The sequence below is a fragment of the Brassica oleracea genome, chromosome C8 (assembly GCF_000695525.1).
Source record: "Brassica oleracea var. oleracea cultivar TO1000 chromosome C8, BOL, whole genome shotgun sequence".
Classification (NCBI taxonomy): Eukaryota; Viridiplantae; Streptophyta; class Magnoliopsida; order Brassicales; family Brassicaceae; genus Brassica; species Brassica oleracea.
Genome location: NC_027755.1, coordinates 27,425,043 through 27,439,779, shown reverse-complemented (window position 1 = coordinate 27,439,779; position 14,737 = coordinate 27,425,043). Strand labels below are relative to the sequence as shown.

The window sequence follows — 14,737 nt, the reverse complement described above, 5'->3', positions numbered from 1 at the left end:
TGTCTTAACCAAAACACCAATGTAATAAAGCCAAAAAACAGAATCATAGTACTGAAACAAATCAAAGAAACTTAAACATGAAATCCCAACTTGTAATAAAACAAAATACCAAATCAAGAAAGATATCAAACTTCTTCATCATCATTTTCCTCATTGGCAATGAAGTCAAAAGATGGTAATGTCTCCTCTTCAGGATCGATTTCATCTTCTGTAAATTTAAAAAAATTGCAGTTAATTAGTGTTAAAGATAATGGTACTATACAACTAATTATAATGTGAATTATTTACCATGTTCATAAGCCTCATATCCTTTGATCCAATTCCTAGTGCATATCAGAGCTTGCACATTTTTTGGGAGTAAATTTTGTAAAATTAGTTACTTAAAAATTATCATCAAAATCCGTTATCTCCTCTTCAATCTTCTTCTTCTTCTTCTGCGACTGACTAGAGGACCCCTTGCTGTTCCATAAGTTGTTTGTCTGCGAGGCTAGCTCGATCGGGTTGGGGGTGTGATTTCAAAATCAGATTCTTCTTCTGAATCGACAAGACAGATGAGCTTTCTTTTCCTTGCTTGCTTCTTTCCATCATTAGCACCATCGGCTCTCAGATCACCAATCTCATCTTCTGCAGCAAGTCTGGCCATGAGTTGTTGAGTCCCCAAGTCACAGGTAGCTGGTGGCGAGTAGTCAGTATTCAAAGTGAACTGCTCTTCTGAGTCGTCTCTGGATCCCATAGTCTCTCACGTTTCTGTTGTTGCTTTTTTCCGATAATTGTAAACTAACTTACAGCTCGTGACCTAAGATACGTGACTAAGTGGAGGTAGGTTTTTTAAATTTGTTAATATTTTTAATTAAATTTTGCAAAATTAGTTACTTAAAAATTAAAAAATTTAAACGTGCTTGAGGACAAGCAGCATTAACATTCTCAAACAACAAGCATCAAGCATCTAACAACAGATCAAGGCAAGACAACAAGCTCGAGACAACATATCAAGTTCTAAGAAAGACAGCGAGACAATGAGTTCTAAGCAAGACAAGCAAGGCAATGAGTTCTCCTATCTATACAGCGAGTTCTCCAATCAATTCAGCGAGTTCTCCTATCAACACAGGGAGTTCTAAGCAAGACATCGAGTCAGCGACTAACCTGTCGTACTGAAGCCTCCTTGTTCACCATCGAAAGAAAGGCTGGTAACATGAAGTCCTGACACCTCCTTATTCACCATCATCTCGAGAGAAAACATATTCATATACAAAAAAGAAACAAAAAAAAACATATCAGAGAGTCAGAGACAATATAAAAAGACTTATCAGTAAGACACATGCTTAGCTCATGACAAGACATACTCAACACAAGACAGTTCAAGAGAAGACAGTAACACACAATCACTCTTCAATTAACAACTTCAGGCTGATGATATATAAAGTATATGTTTCGTTAAACTCGCATCAAGTAACACACAATCACTCCTCGACTAAACAGAACATGAACTAAGCATCAACTAAATTCGACTTAAACCGAGACTAAGCTAAGCACAAACACACACACATCAAGAACCGAGACTAAGCTAAGCAGAAATTGTAATCAAAATATATGAGATTAAGTCTAGAGTTCATGAGAGGAAGAAATTATATACCTTTTGGCTGGAAAGATCATCGAAAGTAGTTGCATCCGCATCTCCCATCGAAAGTAGTTGCATCCGCAGCTCCCATCTGACTAACAATGACATCAATCTACAACCAAAATTTAACAAAGAAACAATCAGTTTTGAAAGCTTGAACATTAGCAAACAGAGTAGATTCAAGATGCTTACCAAGTAGAGGAGGCAACCGAAACATGACTCATTAGAGCTTCGGTGGTGGCTCAATGCAGAGGAGTAGCTCCGGTTGTGGCTCGGTGAAGAAGAGAAGCTACGGTGGTGGCTCGATGCAGAGGAGTAGCTCCGGTGGTGGCTGGGTGAAGAAGAGAAGCTCCGGTGGTGGCTCGGTGAAGAAAAGAAGCTACGGCATGCGGTGGTAGCTCGATGAAGAAGAGAAATTACGGCATGCAGTGGTAGATCGATGAAGAACACAAGCTCCAGCATGCAGTGGTAGATCGATGAAGAAGAGAAGCTCCGGTGGTTTCTCGGTGAAGAAGAGAAGCTCCGGTGGTGTCTCGGTGAAGAAGAGAAGGCTCGAACACGATGTGGTCACCACAAGCACTCTCGCCTCTAGGACATCGAACGGCCATCGACAGAGCTCCAAACCATCGACAGAGCTTCATTTCTTCCCACGGTCATCGTCGGAGCTCCATCGGGCCATCACCTTTCACTCTCTCTTTCTTTTTGTTTCAGGTGATGCGGTGAAGAAAGCACACGAAGCGTCTAAATGCGGGTGATTTGGGCTTTCCCGCGGATGTTGTGGGCCGTCCTACACCGAACACGGTACCGCTTGAGCTCTGGCCTGCAAAGCCTGCTTTTTTGTGGGTCATGAAATCCCTCGCCCAAACACGCCCCGCACCAAACCCTAATAGGCCGGGCCCACGTTCCAATACCAACTTTGCCATCCCTAGACGGGACATAAAACTTTTGGGGTCTTACTATAATTATATGAAACCTTAGGTGTCTAATTGCAAAACAAAAACAAATGAAAAGGCCTCCTATATATATGTTCATACGCAACCAAACGCACGACGCAAAATCAGAGTTTCTGATTCCGATTCTATCCTTCCATTCGTTGCGTTTTGGCCGACGACTTTTGACCGGAAACCGCCGCAAGGTGATAAGATCGCTTGTTCTTCGTGTTTTCGATTTGTTTCTCTGAATCAATAGTATGTGGATCTTCATTGAGCTCATCTGCTTCCGTGTCGATTGATTGATTGTTATCTAGGGTCTCCTGCAATTTAGTTGGTTCTGGGTTTCTGTTATTTGATTCCGATGAGATTTCTAGACTGTTTTTTCGATTGATATGATTTTGCTAATTCAATTGAATCCATGACGAAAAGTATTATCTTTTATTGAAATCAGAAGAATACGTTTACTTTGTTGTTTTCCTTGTATCGCAATTTCTATCAAGGGATTTTTCTAAATCGTTTGAGAGCCTATCTGTAGAGCAGTGAGAGCTTTTGAACCGTTGGCAATGGATAAAGGAGCACCTCCTCCTACCATCTTCGTGAATGATGGGTCCTTCATGGAAAGATTCAGACAGCTTCAACAGGAGAAGGATGACGCCAAGGATAAGGTTCCTCATGTTGTAGAGGAGTCCAAGCCTGTGAAGATTATATCTGGGATTTCTAATCCTAGGCCTTCTTCTGCTACTAAAGTTTCCATTGGGTTTAAGACCAATGATGCCCAGAAGAAAGGTGGTAAGCTTGCCTTCAGCTTGAAGCAAAAGTCTAAGCTTCTTGCACCTCCTGTAAAGCTTGGTGAAGAAGAGGACGAGGATGAAGGGGATGTGAAAATTGATCATGGATCTGCTAAGCGTCCGAAGCTAGAGCAGGGAAGAGACACACCCGCCAAGTCAGCCAAAGTGTCAGATGTTGGTAATGGCTGTTTACATAGTAAATATATGTCTTTGTGCAGTGTCTTCCTTAACCAACAATCCAATTGCTGGAAAGATTTGGAATATCTGCCTCGACTGCTACAAGAGTGGTTTGCATTCCTTGTTCATGGACTCGGTATTAATCAGTTTATAAGTGATGTGCAGCACCTCCTCCTGCGCCCAGTGATCCTACTGTGAAGAATGCTGCTGATAAACTAGCAAGCTTTGTTGCCAAGAATGGAAGGGCATTCGAGGATGTCACACGCCAAAAGAATCCTGGGGATACACTATTTAAGTATGTGAAAATTCATTTTTTTTGGAGCATTTTTGGAGCATCGCGGTTTAATGTTTCGTGATTCCATCTATTACACGCATAGGTGTTTTCGTGTGATTTTGTTGACCTTCTGCATCTTGTATCCTGTTTCCCAACCAGATTCCTTTTTGATGAGAGCTGTGCGGATTACAAGTACTATGCATTCAGGCTGTCTGAAGAGGAAAAATCTATTTCACAAGCCAAGGAATCTGGTGGACTTCATAGTGGTAATTATTACACACCTGTGTTTATTTATGCAACTGTTTTCTTTATGTTATTTAACTGTTTCAGAATATGTTTAGCTAAGCTTGTGCATGGAAAATATGCCTCATCCCTTGTTTTTTTTTTCAGACAACATATAGAGTTATAATAAGAATTATGTATGCTCTGTAGTATGTGTATAATGTGAGGCTGCTTGTTCGGTATATTCTTAACGCTGGATTCCTTCATATTATCTTTCCAGGTGATGCAGGCCCTCGGATGTCCACAACACCAATCACTTCTCAAAAGCCAGCTCAGCAACAAAGAGGCTATCAGATCCCTGCTTCGGCTCTCTATGATGCTTCTGTAGAATCCGGAGCTTCCTCTAGATCTGCTCAGGCATCAGTTACAAGACCTAACAACAGTATGTCAGTTAGCCTTTTTGTCTGCCTAGGTTCTCTCTTTTTATTGAACATCTAGCTTTAACTGTGGGTTAAATTTTGTCTACGTCGCAGGCGACTCTTTTAGTGCGCCGAGGGCTGCAGACCCTATTTCAATGATGGAGTTTTACATGAAGAAGGCTGCCCAAGAAGAGAAGATGAGACGTCCTAGGCAATCAAAAGATGAAATGCCCCCGCCAGCTTCTCTTCAAGGCTCATCTGGTGAGAATGAATCCTATTTCTGTTTCTTTTATTTTGAGGCAACTGTAATGCCTTATCGCTCAACCATGTTTTATTTCAGCAATTCCCTCCACGGACTCCGGAAAGAGAGGTCATCACATGGGTGATTATATCCCACCGGAAGAGCTAGATAAGTTCCTTGCAAAGTGTGACGATGTAGCTGCACTGAAAGCCACAAAGGAGGCAGCTGAGAAGGCTAAGATCCAAGCAGATAATGTCGGACATAAGCTCTTGTCAAAAATGGGTTGGAAAGAAGGTGCCTACTTGCTCGCTCTATCTGTAAACTTGTGACCTAGTTTCTTTCTGTATCTTGTTCCCTTATGGAGACAAGGAGGTTAAAAAAATTGGAGGAGTGGGTTACAGGTGAAGGTATAGGAAGCTCTAGAAAGGGTATGGCAGACCCGATAATGGCAGGCGATGTAAAGACTAACAACTTGGGAGTTGGGGCTTCTGCTCCAGGAGAAGTTAACCCTGAGGATGATATATACGAGCAGTACAAGAAGCGAATGATGCTGGGTTACAAACACAGACCCAACCCACTGGTACTTTCACCTATCTTTTAGCCCAGTTCTTTTTTTTTTGTAATAGCACTTTACTCACCTTTTGTCTCAATTGTTCTTACAGGGAAATCCGAGGAAAGCTTATTATTAAGAACCATTCAATATGCTGGCAGACAATCATGAGCTATCTCTCACCCCACCAAGCCTCGGCTGATCTTTGCTTTTCTATTAAAATATAATGTTCCAAGTTCTTATATTACTCTGATAAATTGAAGTGTTTGTTTGGATTGGATTTGTTTGCAAAAAGATCTTTATCTGTTGGGATTGGAGTTGACTGAGATCTCTATTCTTATATCTTTATTAATGTTTTTAAAGTCTGGGACAATAATACTCTCAACAGCGTATTTATTAGAGTGAAAGGTAAATGAGAAAAACAAAAAGAAAAGATGATAGGTTGGTCCTAGACTTCTAGTTAATGATATCGCAAGGAGGGAAATTTGCAGAGCATCTCTGAGGAAGCTGAAGAGCCATGGAGCGGTCAATGCCTGATAGTGGAGGTCCATTGGCGAGGAGGCAAAGGCAAGGGCGACCAAGTGTGACAACAGCAGAGCAACATGACTGGGTCGGTGGGATTGGGCTGAAAGGAGCCACTGCTGCTCTACACGGTATCAGCTGAACCAGTGCTGAGAAGAATGTTCTGCTGCATCCTCCCACTTCTTCCTCGGGTAACATCGGTGGAGGTGGTTGCTGGTCCTCGAGCTGTGCAGTGACTATGGTAAGAACCGTTATGGTCATGAGCAGTGCCATAGCTAACCCAACAACTCTCACGGCTTTCATCACGTAAACAATAATAGTGTAATGGGATGATGCATGATGTGCAACGAGATGATGATGCTTCTTTATACTATGAAGGGGTGTCATATCATGCTGTGTAGCACCTCTCTCCTACCTCACAACCCAAATAAGCCTCACGGTTACGACGTGTGTTTCTCACTCCTAGAGTTTCAATCTTCGGTCAAGCTTTAAACATCCATTTACCAACATTCACTGGTGGTGTTATGATAAAACGTTAAAGAGTTTTTAATCAGTAAGTGAAAGTATTGTTAAATTTCGGTAGAATAAAAACTGAAAGCTATACTTTTGTTAGCATAATGTGGGAATATGAATTATTGTGTCACTGATGAACGATATACTTGTATATAAATATAATGTGGCTAGTATGCTGTCTTTTGTTATTTATAAAGCATTGTGGAAGTTCCAAAGGTTAGTTTAGTATTCATAAACGTGGAAAGTAGACTTTTATCTGTAAAAAGCAGTCCTGTACAGACTGTAACAGACACATGGCAAAACCAGTAGTTGTATAGCAGAAAGGATTAAGACATCATTACCACATACTCCTCCACAACCCAAGAAACAAAAAATCGAAACCGCATCGGTACTAACTGAGAGACCACCGGTTCCTCGTACCATCAAATCAAACCCATATGCTATTGTCGTCTTTAGTTAATGAGGAATCTTAATTACAGATGATTAGCAATAAACTACGCAATCATCATTCCCCTGTTTAAAAGAAAAGCCCGTCGAAGGCCCAACAGATAATAAAAGCCCAAAAAGAGAGTGACTGGTTCCTGTCTCTCTAGCTGTGGTCTCCCTAGCTCAACTCAAGCTTCTAATAAAGAGTCAGCAAAATCATCAGCCGCCGCCTCTTCTATCACTTTCAACCCTCCTTAAACCTCACCTCTCCTCCGCCGCCGCCGTCATCCCATTTCTCTTTGCCCCGTCAAGGTAACTCCTTTAGATCCTCTACTAAAACCCCCTTTAATTACCCTTTTTGCTATATCTCCTTTTTGATTTCACATCCGCGACTTTTTTTTTACCCTTTATCGATTCAGATGCTCCTTTATCTCTGTTTCCGTAAAAAAATGAATGAGATTCTCAAATTCAATCGTTCTTGCTTCATATCCGCTTGTTTATTCGACACTTTGCTTTGTGCTTATGCTAATTCACTAGATAATTGATCTCTCTCTCTCTCTAGGTGAAATGGCTGGGAAATCGAACAAGTCTAAGGCCAAGAGAGCTGCGGCTCAGAGCTCTGCCTCCAATCCCACTGACTCTGCTCCTCAATCCGATGTTCCTGCTGCTCCTGCACCTGCTTCTGTTTCTGATAATGGAACCGTTGATAACGCTGTTGAAGCTACCGTCCCTGAAGCCAATGAAGTTCCTCCTCCGGTTCCTAACGCTGACGATAGCGAATCACAAGCAGTAGCAGCAAGTAAAGATGATCAACCTAAACAAGGTTAGCTCTTTTTGCGTTTTCTAGGTAGCATTCGTTTTATTTTATCTCTCAATTGCATTCAGCTTTTTCTTTTGTTGATATGCTTGTTGTTTCACAGGTGAACTTCGTCTTTATCCTGTTTCTGTCAAAACACAGAGTGGCGGTAAAATGGAGCTACAAGTGAGTTCAAAGTTTCTCTTTTTTTTACCTTACTTACTATTATTGTTCTGTTTATAATATTGGTGGGAGTTACTGAATATGTCTAATCTGTTTTTTTTTTTTTTTTCAGTTGAACCCTGGAGACTCGGTGATGGATATAAGGCAGTTCCTTCTTGATGCCCCGGAGACATGTTACTTCACTTGCTACGAGTTGTTGCTCCGCAATAAGGAGACTGAGTCTCACCATCTTGAAGATTATAATGAGATTTCTGAAGTTGCTGACATCACAACTGGTGGTTGTTCATTGGAAATGATTGCTGGTATGTTTTAAGAATTTGTGTTTCTTTTAAGTTGAAAACTAGTTGCTTGACAATTGACTGTATTTGTTTCTTTCTTTCTTTCTTCTCACAGCGTTGTACGATGATAGATCTATCAGGGCTCATGTTCACCGAGCTAGAGACCTCCTTTCGCTTTCTACTCTCCACTCCTCCCTGTCTACTACGCTTGCCTTGAAGTATGACGCAGCACTGAACAAAGCTCAGAATCCTGGAGGTTTCTGATTTGAATCTTTTTCTTTTTAGTGTTTTGACTTAATAATTTTGCTGTTCATGCACGCTGAACGGTTCTTTTCTGAATCAGACAAACCCAACGTCCCAGAGCTTGATTGCCTCGGTTTCATGGAAGATGTACCTGCCTCGCTCAGGAAGTTGATCAGTTCTCCAACGGAAGAGATCAAATGTGTGGAGAGCATTGTCTTCTCGTCCTTCAACCCTCCTCCAAGCCACAGAAGGTATGCACCTTCTGCTTTTAACTTATGTAGAGGCTATAAGTATCTAATAATAATTTGTTTTATGACAGGCTTGTAGGAGACTTAATCTATTTGGATGTTGTGACGCTTGAAGGTAACAAATACTGTATCACGGGCACAACAAAGGCCTTTTACGTTAATTCTAGCGGCGGGAATATTCTCGATCCTAGGCCGAGTAAATCTGGGTTCGAAACAGCTACACTCATTGGTTTATTGCAAAAACTTAGCTCTAAGTTTAAAAAAGGTGGGAATAAGTATATATGTAATTCTTCATAGTTTGTTTACTTTAGTATCATTCAGTTTGTTAATTATCTCTTTTTTTTAAAAAAACTTTGACTACAAAGCTTTTCGCGAGGTCATGGAAAAGAAAGCCTCTGCACATCCCTTTGAAAATGTTCAATCACTTTTGCCACCACACTCATGGCTAAGACCATATCCTGTTCCCGGTGAGTTAATCAACTTTGCACATACGGAACTTGAATATTATAGTATGTTTTTTCTTGCTGCATAGTAATTTGGTTTTAGTAGCTTGGCTCTCTCTTTTTGTGGCCAGCTCGACTGGTTCTTTTAGAGGACGTTTTTCCACATTTCGTGTTATAAGCACTGTTTATGGTTCTGAGATATTAACATGGCACACCTACATTGGTTAGGATTTAGAAGAAAACTTTGCCTCTTTCTTGTCTGTATCTGTGACTGCATCCTAAGGTCCTAGTTATATTTCGCTCTAAGAATAATTTTGATAAAAAATTTCCGACTAATTTTATGTGAGTTAATATATTGGTAGTTTGTTGTCCAAACTGTTGCTTGTTCTTCGTCTGCATGCTCATTTTCTATTTTATATATACAACATGCGCTTCTGCTCATAAATAGTATGAGAAGATAAGTTCCTCTTTTATTTGGAATTTCAAAACATGATCCGACTTTTATACCTATTTTCACAAAGATACGGTAATGTTATATCTGATGTAAGCTCTTGCATCTGGCTCAGATCACAAGCGCGATGCAGCCAGAGCAGAAGAAGCACTGACCATTTCCTATGGTAGTGAGCTGATTGGTATGCAAAGAGATTGGAACGAGGAGTTGCAATCATGCAGGGAGTTCCCTCATGCTACTCCTCAGGAGAGGTACATGTGATTTTTGATTACAGTGATTTTTTTGGTTCCGTGAAACTTTTTATTTTGGCAGTCTGTTCCTTTTAGAGTTTGCTTCATATTGATAAATTCCTTCGTTGCAGGATCTTACGTGACAGAGCTCTTTACAAAGTTTCTTCCGACTTTGTCGATGCGGCGCTTAACGGAGCAATTGGTGTTATCAGTCGATGTATACCACCCATAAATCCAACTGATCCAGAGTGTCTGCACATGTCAGTGTTCATCCTTTGGCTTTTATCGTTGATTCTTAACCGTGAACTCATATCTTTTATTTTTTTGCTCATTGTTACCATGAAATCCTATCATTCTCTTTTTGCTTAAACATGGAAAATGAGTTGGAGCTTTTAGATTTCTACGTTTTGTATTTTGCATCAGCGTCTCAGTGTTGAACACTTGTTATTGTTCCACTGTTGTAGGTATGTGCACAACAATATCTTTTTCAGTTTTGCTGTTGATGCGGACATTGAACAGCTATCCAAGAAACGTCCATCAAGTAATGTTTCGGTGACTGAAAAAATGCCCTCATCTGAGAAGGTTCCATGCAAAGAAGGAACATGCGATGGGGAACACAGTGCAGAGCTTAACTGCTGTAATGAGGCGCCTCTTGTAGAGAATGAGCAGGCAACCTATGCCTCTGCAAACAACGACTTGAAAGGCACAAAGTTGTATCAAGAAGCAGATGTACCAGGGTTATATAATCTGGCTATGGCCATTATTGACTACAGAGGTCATCGTGTTGTTGCTCAGGTTCGTACCAATGCTGTAACTGCCAATTCTTCTTTCTTGATCTTGCTTGCGTATATTTTAATAGCTTGCAATGTGTTTTCATGTGTATTCTAGAGTGTTCTACCAGGCATCCTTCAAGGGGATAAATCAGATGCGCTTTTGTATGGTTCAGTCGATAATGGCAAGAAAATATGCTGGAATGAAGATTTTCATGCTAAGGTAATCTTGCTGTTGGATGTTGTAGTCATTAGTGTGATAGTTCTAGACTAGTATTTATTTGTATGTACAATATTGTTACACATCTTTAGTATACGACCACCTTTGTTCTAACATAACTCTTTTTTTCCTGAATTATTCCTTCTGCAGGTGCTTGAGGCTGCAAAACTTCTTCACATTAAGGAACATGATGTTATTGATGCTTCCGAGAATGTCTTCAAGTTAGCTGCACCAGTGGAGTGCAAGGGGATTGTTGGGAGTGACAACAGACATTATCTTCTGGACTTAATGAGAGTGACGCCTCGGGATGCTAATTACACGGGTCCAGAGTCACGCTTTTGTGTACTAAGACCAGAACTTATCACTTCATTTTGCCAGGTACAGATTCTTCATTCCTTATAAACATATTTCATTCATTTTACTATTAGAGGTATTGATCAGTACATATGTCATGATGAAGGCTGAATCTCAATCAAAATGTAAAACCAAGACTGATGAAGGGACGGATATTGTTCCTGATCCTTCTGATGTTAGTGTTGATACTTCTAAGTCGGGTGATGAATTGAGCCATGGAGAGGAAAACGGAGCGTCAACTTCTGAGGTACGGGCTAACCTCTGTTTGTGAAATGAAAGCACACAGACAAAATACCAAGTAGGATTGGCTTCTGTAACAATGATGAAAATAACTATTTTCATTTGTGTTAGTAGACAATACTGAGTACATTGCTAATACAGTTGAACTCGGTGAAAAGAAATGTCTGAGAACAGCTGTAACTGAGTTTACAAGACACTGTAATTGCTGATATCTTTGTTTCATCTACAGAAAACTGTTGCAGAAAAGCAAGATACCACTGCGGATTCTGCAGCCAGATCATCTGAAAGTTCCAAACTATGTGATGAAATAACATTTAACCCTAATGTTTTCACTGACTTCAAATTAGGTGGCACGCAAGAGGTATGTTATGTTGCTATAGGTGCTGTGGCAAGATCTTTCCTTATATTTGTGTAACTGATTTAATATTAATTATTAATTTTTGGGTTAACCAGGAGATAGCTGCTGATGAAGAAAATGTGAAGAAAGTTAGTTCATACCTTGTGGATGTGGTGCTTCCAAAATTCATAGCAGATCTTTGCGCTCTTGAGGTTTCCCCAATGGATGGTCAAACTTTGACTGAAGCACTCCATTCTCATGGTGTCAATGTTCGTTATATTGGAAGGGTAAGTTCGTCATCTCCAATGTTGTTTTGTAAAATTAATCTCCATGGCTGACGTAATTAACAATGGCTGTACATGATCAGATTGCTAATGGAGTGAAGCATTTACCTCATTTGTGGGATCTTTGTTTGAATGAAATTACCGTAAGATCTGCCAAGCACATTCTCAAGGTAGTTTATAAAGTCTGTAAAATTGACACTACCAACAAACATGGTTGAACAAGAGACAAGCTCGTTAGTAAAGTTGTTACATTGCTTCTGCAGGACATTCTAAGAGATATAGAGGATCACGATATTGGTGCAGCAGTCTCACATTTCTTAAATTGTCTCTTTGGAAATGTTACTGGAGGAAAAGCTAGCACCAACAACGTGAATGCTAAAAATCAAAAGAAGGTTCGTGTGCACTATCAAAGTCTGTGTATCTATATAGTTCCTTGTTTGTTCTTCTTGAATTATGCTATTTCGTTCTTTGGAGCAGTCTATAAAGCATACTTATTGTTTCTGATTGGTATAAGGTACTATACTGACCTTTGAAATTTGAACAGGGTCAAGGAAGAGGGAAAGGAAAAGCTTCTGCAAAGAAAAGTCTCGCATCTTATATGATGGTTGACTCCAACATTCTATGGTCTGACATTCAAGAGTTTGCCAAAGCCAAGTTTGAGGTATAATAATCATTATCAATTTAAACTTGTTTTATCGACTGTCTATTTGAAGTGTTGTCACCCTTCTGAGCAAGTTACTTATACTTTTTACCTACTATAACCACCTGAAGCTAATGTGAGCTTATTTTCAGTTTGAGTTGTCCGAGCAGGCAAGAACTACAGCTAAAAATGTACCTGTACTCCGTAACCTTTGCCAAAAGGTAAGTAGAGAAACACATAACTTGCTCCTTCAGAATTTTGTTACTAATGTCAGTTAATTATTGTTATTAATCGTTATTTGTTTTGGGCAACAGGTTGGCATCAGTGTTGCTGCTCGCAAATACGACTTTGGTGCTGCCTCGCCTTTTGACGCGTCAGATGTGTTGGATCTTCGGGCTGTTGTTAAGCATTCTGTCCCTGTATGCTCTGAGGCTAAAACTCTCGTTGAGATGGGGAAGGTCCAGCTGGCTGAGGTAGTTTTGCTATTTCAAATTAATTGTTTTAGTTTCCGTCGCCTGATGCATCATGAAGGTCTGTTGTTTTACTAAAGTGATTAATCTCTTGTAGGGTATGCTCAGTGAGTCCTACACGTTTTTCTCAGAGGCATTTTCGATACTTCAACAGGTAAGTGGTCATACATCCTATTGATTGTCCACATATTATCAAGCTAAAACTGATGATCATGTTTAATCTTATTCCAGGTGACTGGTCCAATGCACAGGGAAGTTGCAAACTGCTGCAGGTAGTCCTACTGCCTGATGTTCCACCTTTCATCTATTTTTTTTTTTTTTTTTGATTTAGACTATTATCTACGGTTTTCTGTTTTATTTGCCTTACAAGTTTTTACTTTCTATGCTTTTCAGGTACCTGGCCATGGTTTTGTACCATGCAGGAGATATGGCTGGTGCCATAATGCAGCAACACAAGGAACTAATCATAAATGAGCGTTGCCTTGGTCTAGACCATCCTGATACTGCTCACAGGTAACAAGCCTGCTACTGAATCTAGTTACTATATATCCTTCACAATTCATTAGAAGTAGGACTCCAGTTTATTGACATTTCAAAGTCAGGACTTGCAGTGCGCTCCTGTTCTTTTCTCTGGTTTGATATATGTCTACTTACTTGGGGGTATCTGAACTGCAGCTATGGCAATATGGCTCTTTTCTATCATGGGCTGAATCAGACAGAGCTTGCTCTACAGAACATGGGCCGTGCCTTGCTTTTACTCGGCCTTTCATCTGGCCCTGATCACCCGGATGTTGCAGCCACATTTATAAATGTCGCCATGATGTATCAGGATATGGGCAAAATGGACACAGCTCTACGCTATCTTCAAGACGCTTTGAAGAAAAATGAGAGGCTTCTTGGTCCGGAACACATTCAGACTGCAGTATGCTACCACGCTCTTGCCATTGCGTGCAACAGTATGGGTTTATTCAAGCTCTCGCAACAGGTAGTACGGCTTCTTTAAGGCTTTGAATCCTCTTTTTTTTTTGTCTCATCTTCTTAAGAAACTGTTTTTGTTTTGGTCAGCATGAGAAGAAAACCTATGATATCCTTGTCAAACAATTGGGAGAGGATGATTCCAGAACAAAAGACTCTCAAAACTGGATGAAGACTTTTGAGATGCGTGAGGTTCAGAAGACTGCACAAAAGCAGAAAGGACAGGCAGTCGATGCGGCCAACACGAAAAAGGCTATCGATCTCTTGAAGGTATCTTACTTGCAGCTTTAGTTTCTGGAGTGTTTTTGGTGGAAATCACAAAACTGTTTATAGTAATGTAATCGTTTTCCTGATTGGGGGTGCAACAGTCACGGCCAGACCTGATACAGGCGTTCCAAAACGCAGCAGCCGCAGAGAGGGCTAATGCTCTCAACACGGCAGAGGCTCAACCTCGTGGCAGAGGTTTTGATGAAAGAGCGGCTCGTGCTGCAGCTGAAGTTAGGAAGAAGGCAGCTGCGAAGGGGCTACTGGTTCGTCCCCAGAGTGGTGTTCCAGTGCAACAGCTATCTCAGCTGATCAGTCCAGGAACTGCAGCTTCTTCTAAGAAAACAACGAACGTGGAGGCTCCTGCAGGGTTGGGAGCTGGCTTAACATCATTGGATAAGAAGAAGCAAAAAGCCAAAAAGTAAAATTTAGTAGCGTTGGAATGAAACGTTGCTCGATTCTAAGTAGTGGAGTTTGGTTTTGTCATTCACTTGGTGAGTCCATTGCAGGATAAGAAGACTTGTTTGTGTACCACAAAACTTTTGTTCTGTTCTTCATTATATGTTTCAACGGTTTGGGCAAGTCCCCCTTCCAGCTATGTCTGGTCTTTTTTTTTTTTTTTTTTTTTT

At 40.6% G+C, this 14,737-nt stretch overlaps 3 protein-coding genes across 3 annotated transcripts; 2 read left to right on the top strand and 1 right to left on the bottom strand.

The window, feature by feature from the left end:
* Positions 1-2,661: 2,661 nt before the first annotated feature.
* LOC106312741 (SURP and G-patch domain-containing protein 1-like protein) lies at positions 2,662-5,583 on the top strand. Its single transcript, XM_013750367.1, has 9 exons — positions 2,662-2,753; positions 3,091-3,516; positions 3,681-3,810; positions 3,949-4,055; positions 4,292-4,453; positions 4,545-4,691; positions 4,771-4,965; positions 5,073-5,251; positions 5,334-5,583. The coding sequence occupies exons 2-9, from the start codon at positions 3,114-3,116 to the stop codon at positions 5,358-5,360; spliced, it is 1,350 nt and encodes a 449-aa protein (XP_013605821.1). The 5' UTR covers positions 2,662-2,753; positions 3,091-3,113; the 3' UTR covers positions 5,361-5,583.
* Positions 5,545-6,351, bottom strand: LOC106312742. Its single transcript, XM_013750368.1, has one exon. It carries the CDS (start codon positions 6,128-6,130, stop codon positions 5,678-5,680), a length of 453 nt encoding a protein of 150 aa, XP_013605822.1. The 5' UTR covers positions 6,131-6,351; the 3' UTR covers positions 5,545-5,677.
* Positions 6,352-6,864: 513 nt separating this feature from the next.
* LOC106311769 (clustered mitochondria protein-like) lies at positions 6,865-14,724 on the top strand. Its single transcript, XM_013749047.1, has 27 exons — positions 6,865-6,994; positions 7,245-7,505; positions 7,603-7,664; positions 7,774-7,963; positions 8,055-8,195; positions 8,283-8,433; positions 8,502-8,695; positions 8,796-8,897; positions 9,440-9,575; positions 9,686-9,814; positions 10,019-10,349; positions 10,443-10,547; positions 10,695-10,922; positions 11,005-11,145; positions 11,368-11,499; positions 11,592-11,762; positions 11,843-11,929; positions 12,023-12,151; positions 12,304-12,420; positions 12,552-12,620; positions 12,714-12,872; positions 12,967-13,023; positions 13,101-13,141; positions 13,263-13,382; positions 13,545-13,854; positions 13,935-14,114; positions 14,213-14,724. Exons 2-27 carry the CDS (start codon positions 7,250-7,252, stop codon positions 14,531-14,533), a joined length of 4,059 nt encoding a protein of 1,352 aa, XP_013604501.1. The 5' UTR covers positions 6,865-6,994; positions 7,245-7,249; the 3' UTR covers positions 14,534-14,724.
* The last annotated feature ends 13 nt before the right edge of the window (positions 14,725-14,737 follow it).

Bases quoted from the DNA above. Each gene is read 5' to 3' on its own strand.
- LOC106311769 (XM_013749047.1), top strand. From the start codon at position 7,250: ATGGCTGGGAAATCGAACAAGTCTAAGGCCAAGAGAGCTGCGGCTCAG. The intron at 7,964-8,054 runs GTATGTTTTAAG...TTCTTCTCACAG, and splicing joins TTCATTGGAAATGATTGCTG to CGTTGTACGATGATAGATCT. The intron at 8,898-9,439 runs GTGAGTTAATCA...CATCTGGCTCAG, and splicing joins AAGACCATATCCTGTTCCCG to ATCACAAGCGCGATGCAGCC.
- LOC106312741 (XM_013750367.1), top strand. From the start codon at position 3,114: ATGGATAAAGGAGCACCTCCTCCTACCATCTTCGTGAATGATGGGTCC. The intron at 3,811-3,948 runs GTATGTGAAAAT...TTTCCCAACCAG, and splicing joins CCTGGGGATACACTATTTAA to ATTCCTTTTTGATGAGAGCT. The intron at 4,454-4,544 runs GTATGTCAGTTA...TCTACGTCGCAG, and splicing joins AGTTACAAGACCTAACAACA to GCGACTCTTTTAGTGCGCCG.
- LOC106312742 (XM_013750368.1), bottom strand. From the start codon at position 6,130: ATGACACCCCTTCATAGTATAAAGAAGCATCATCATCTCGTTGCACAT.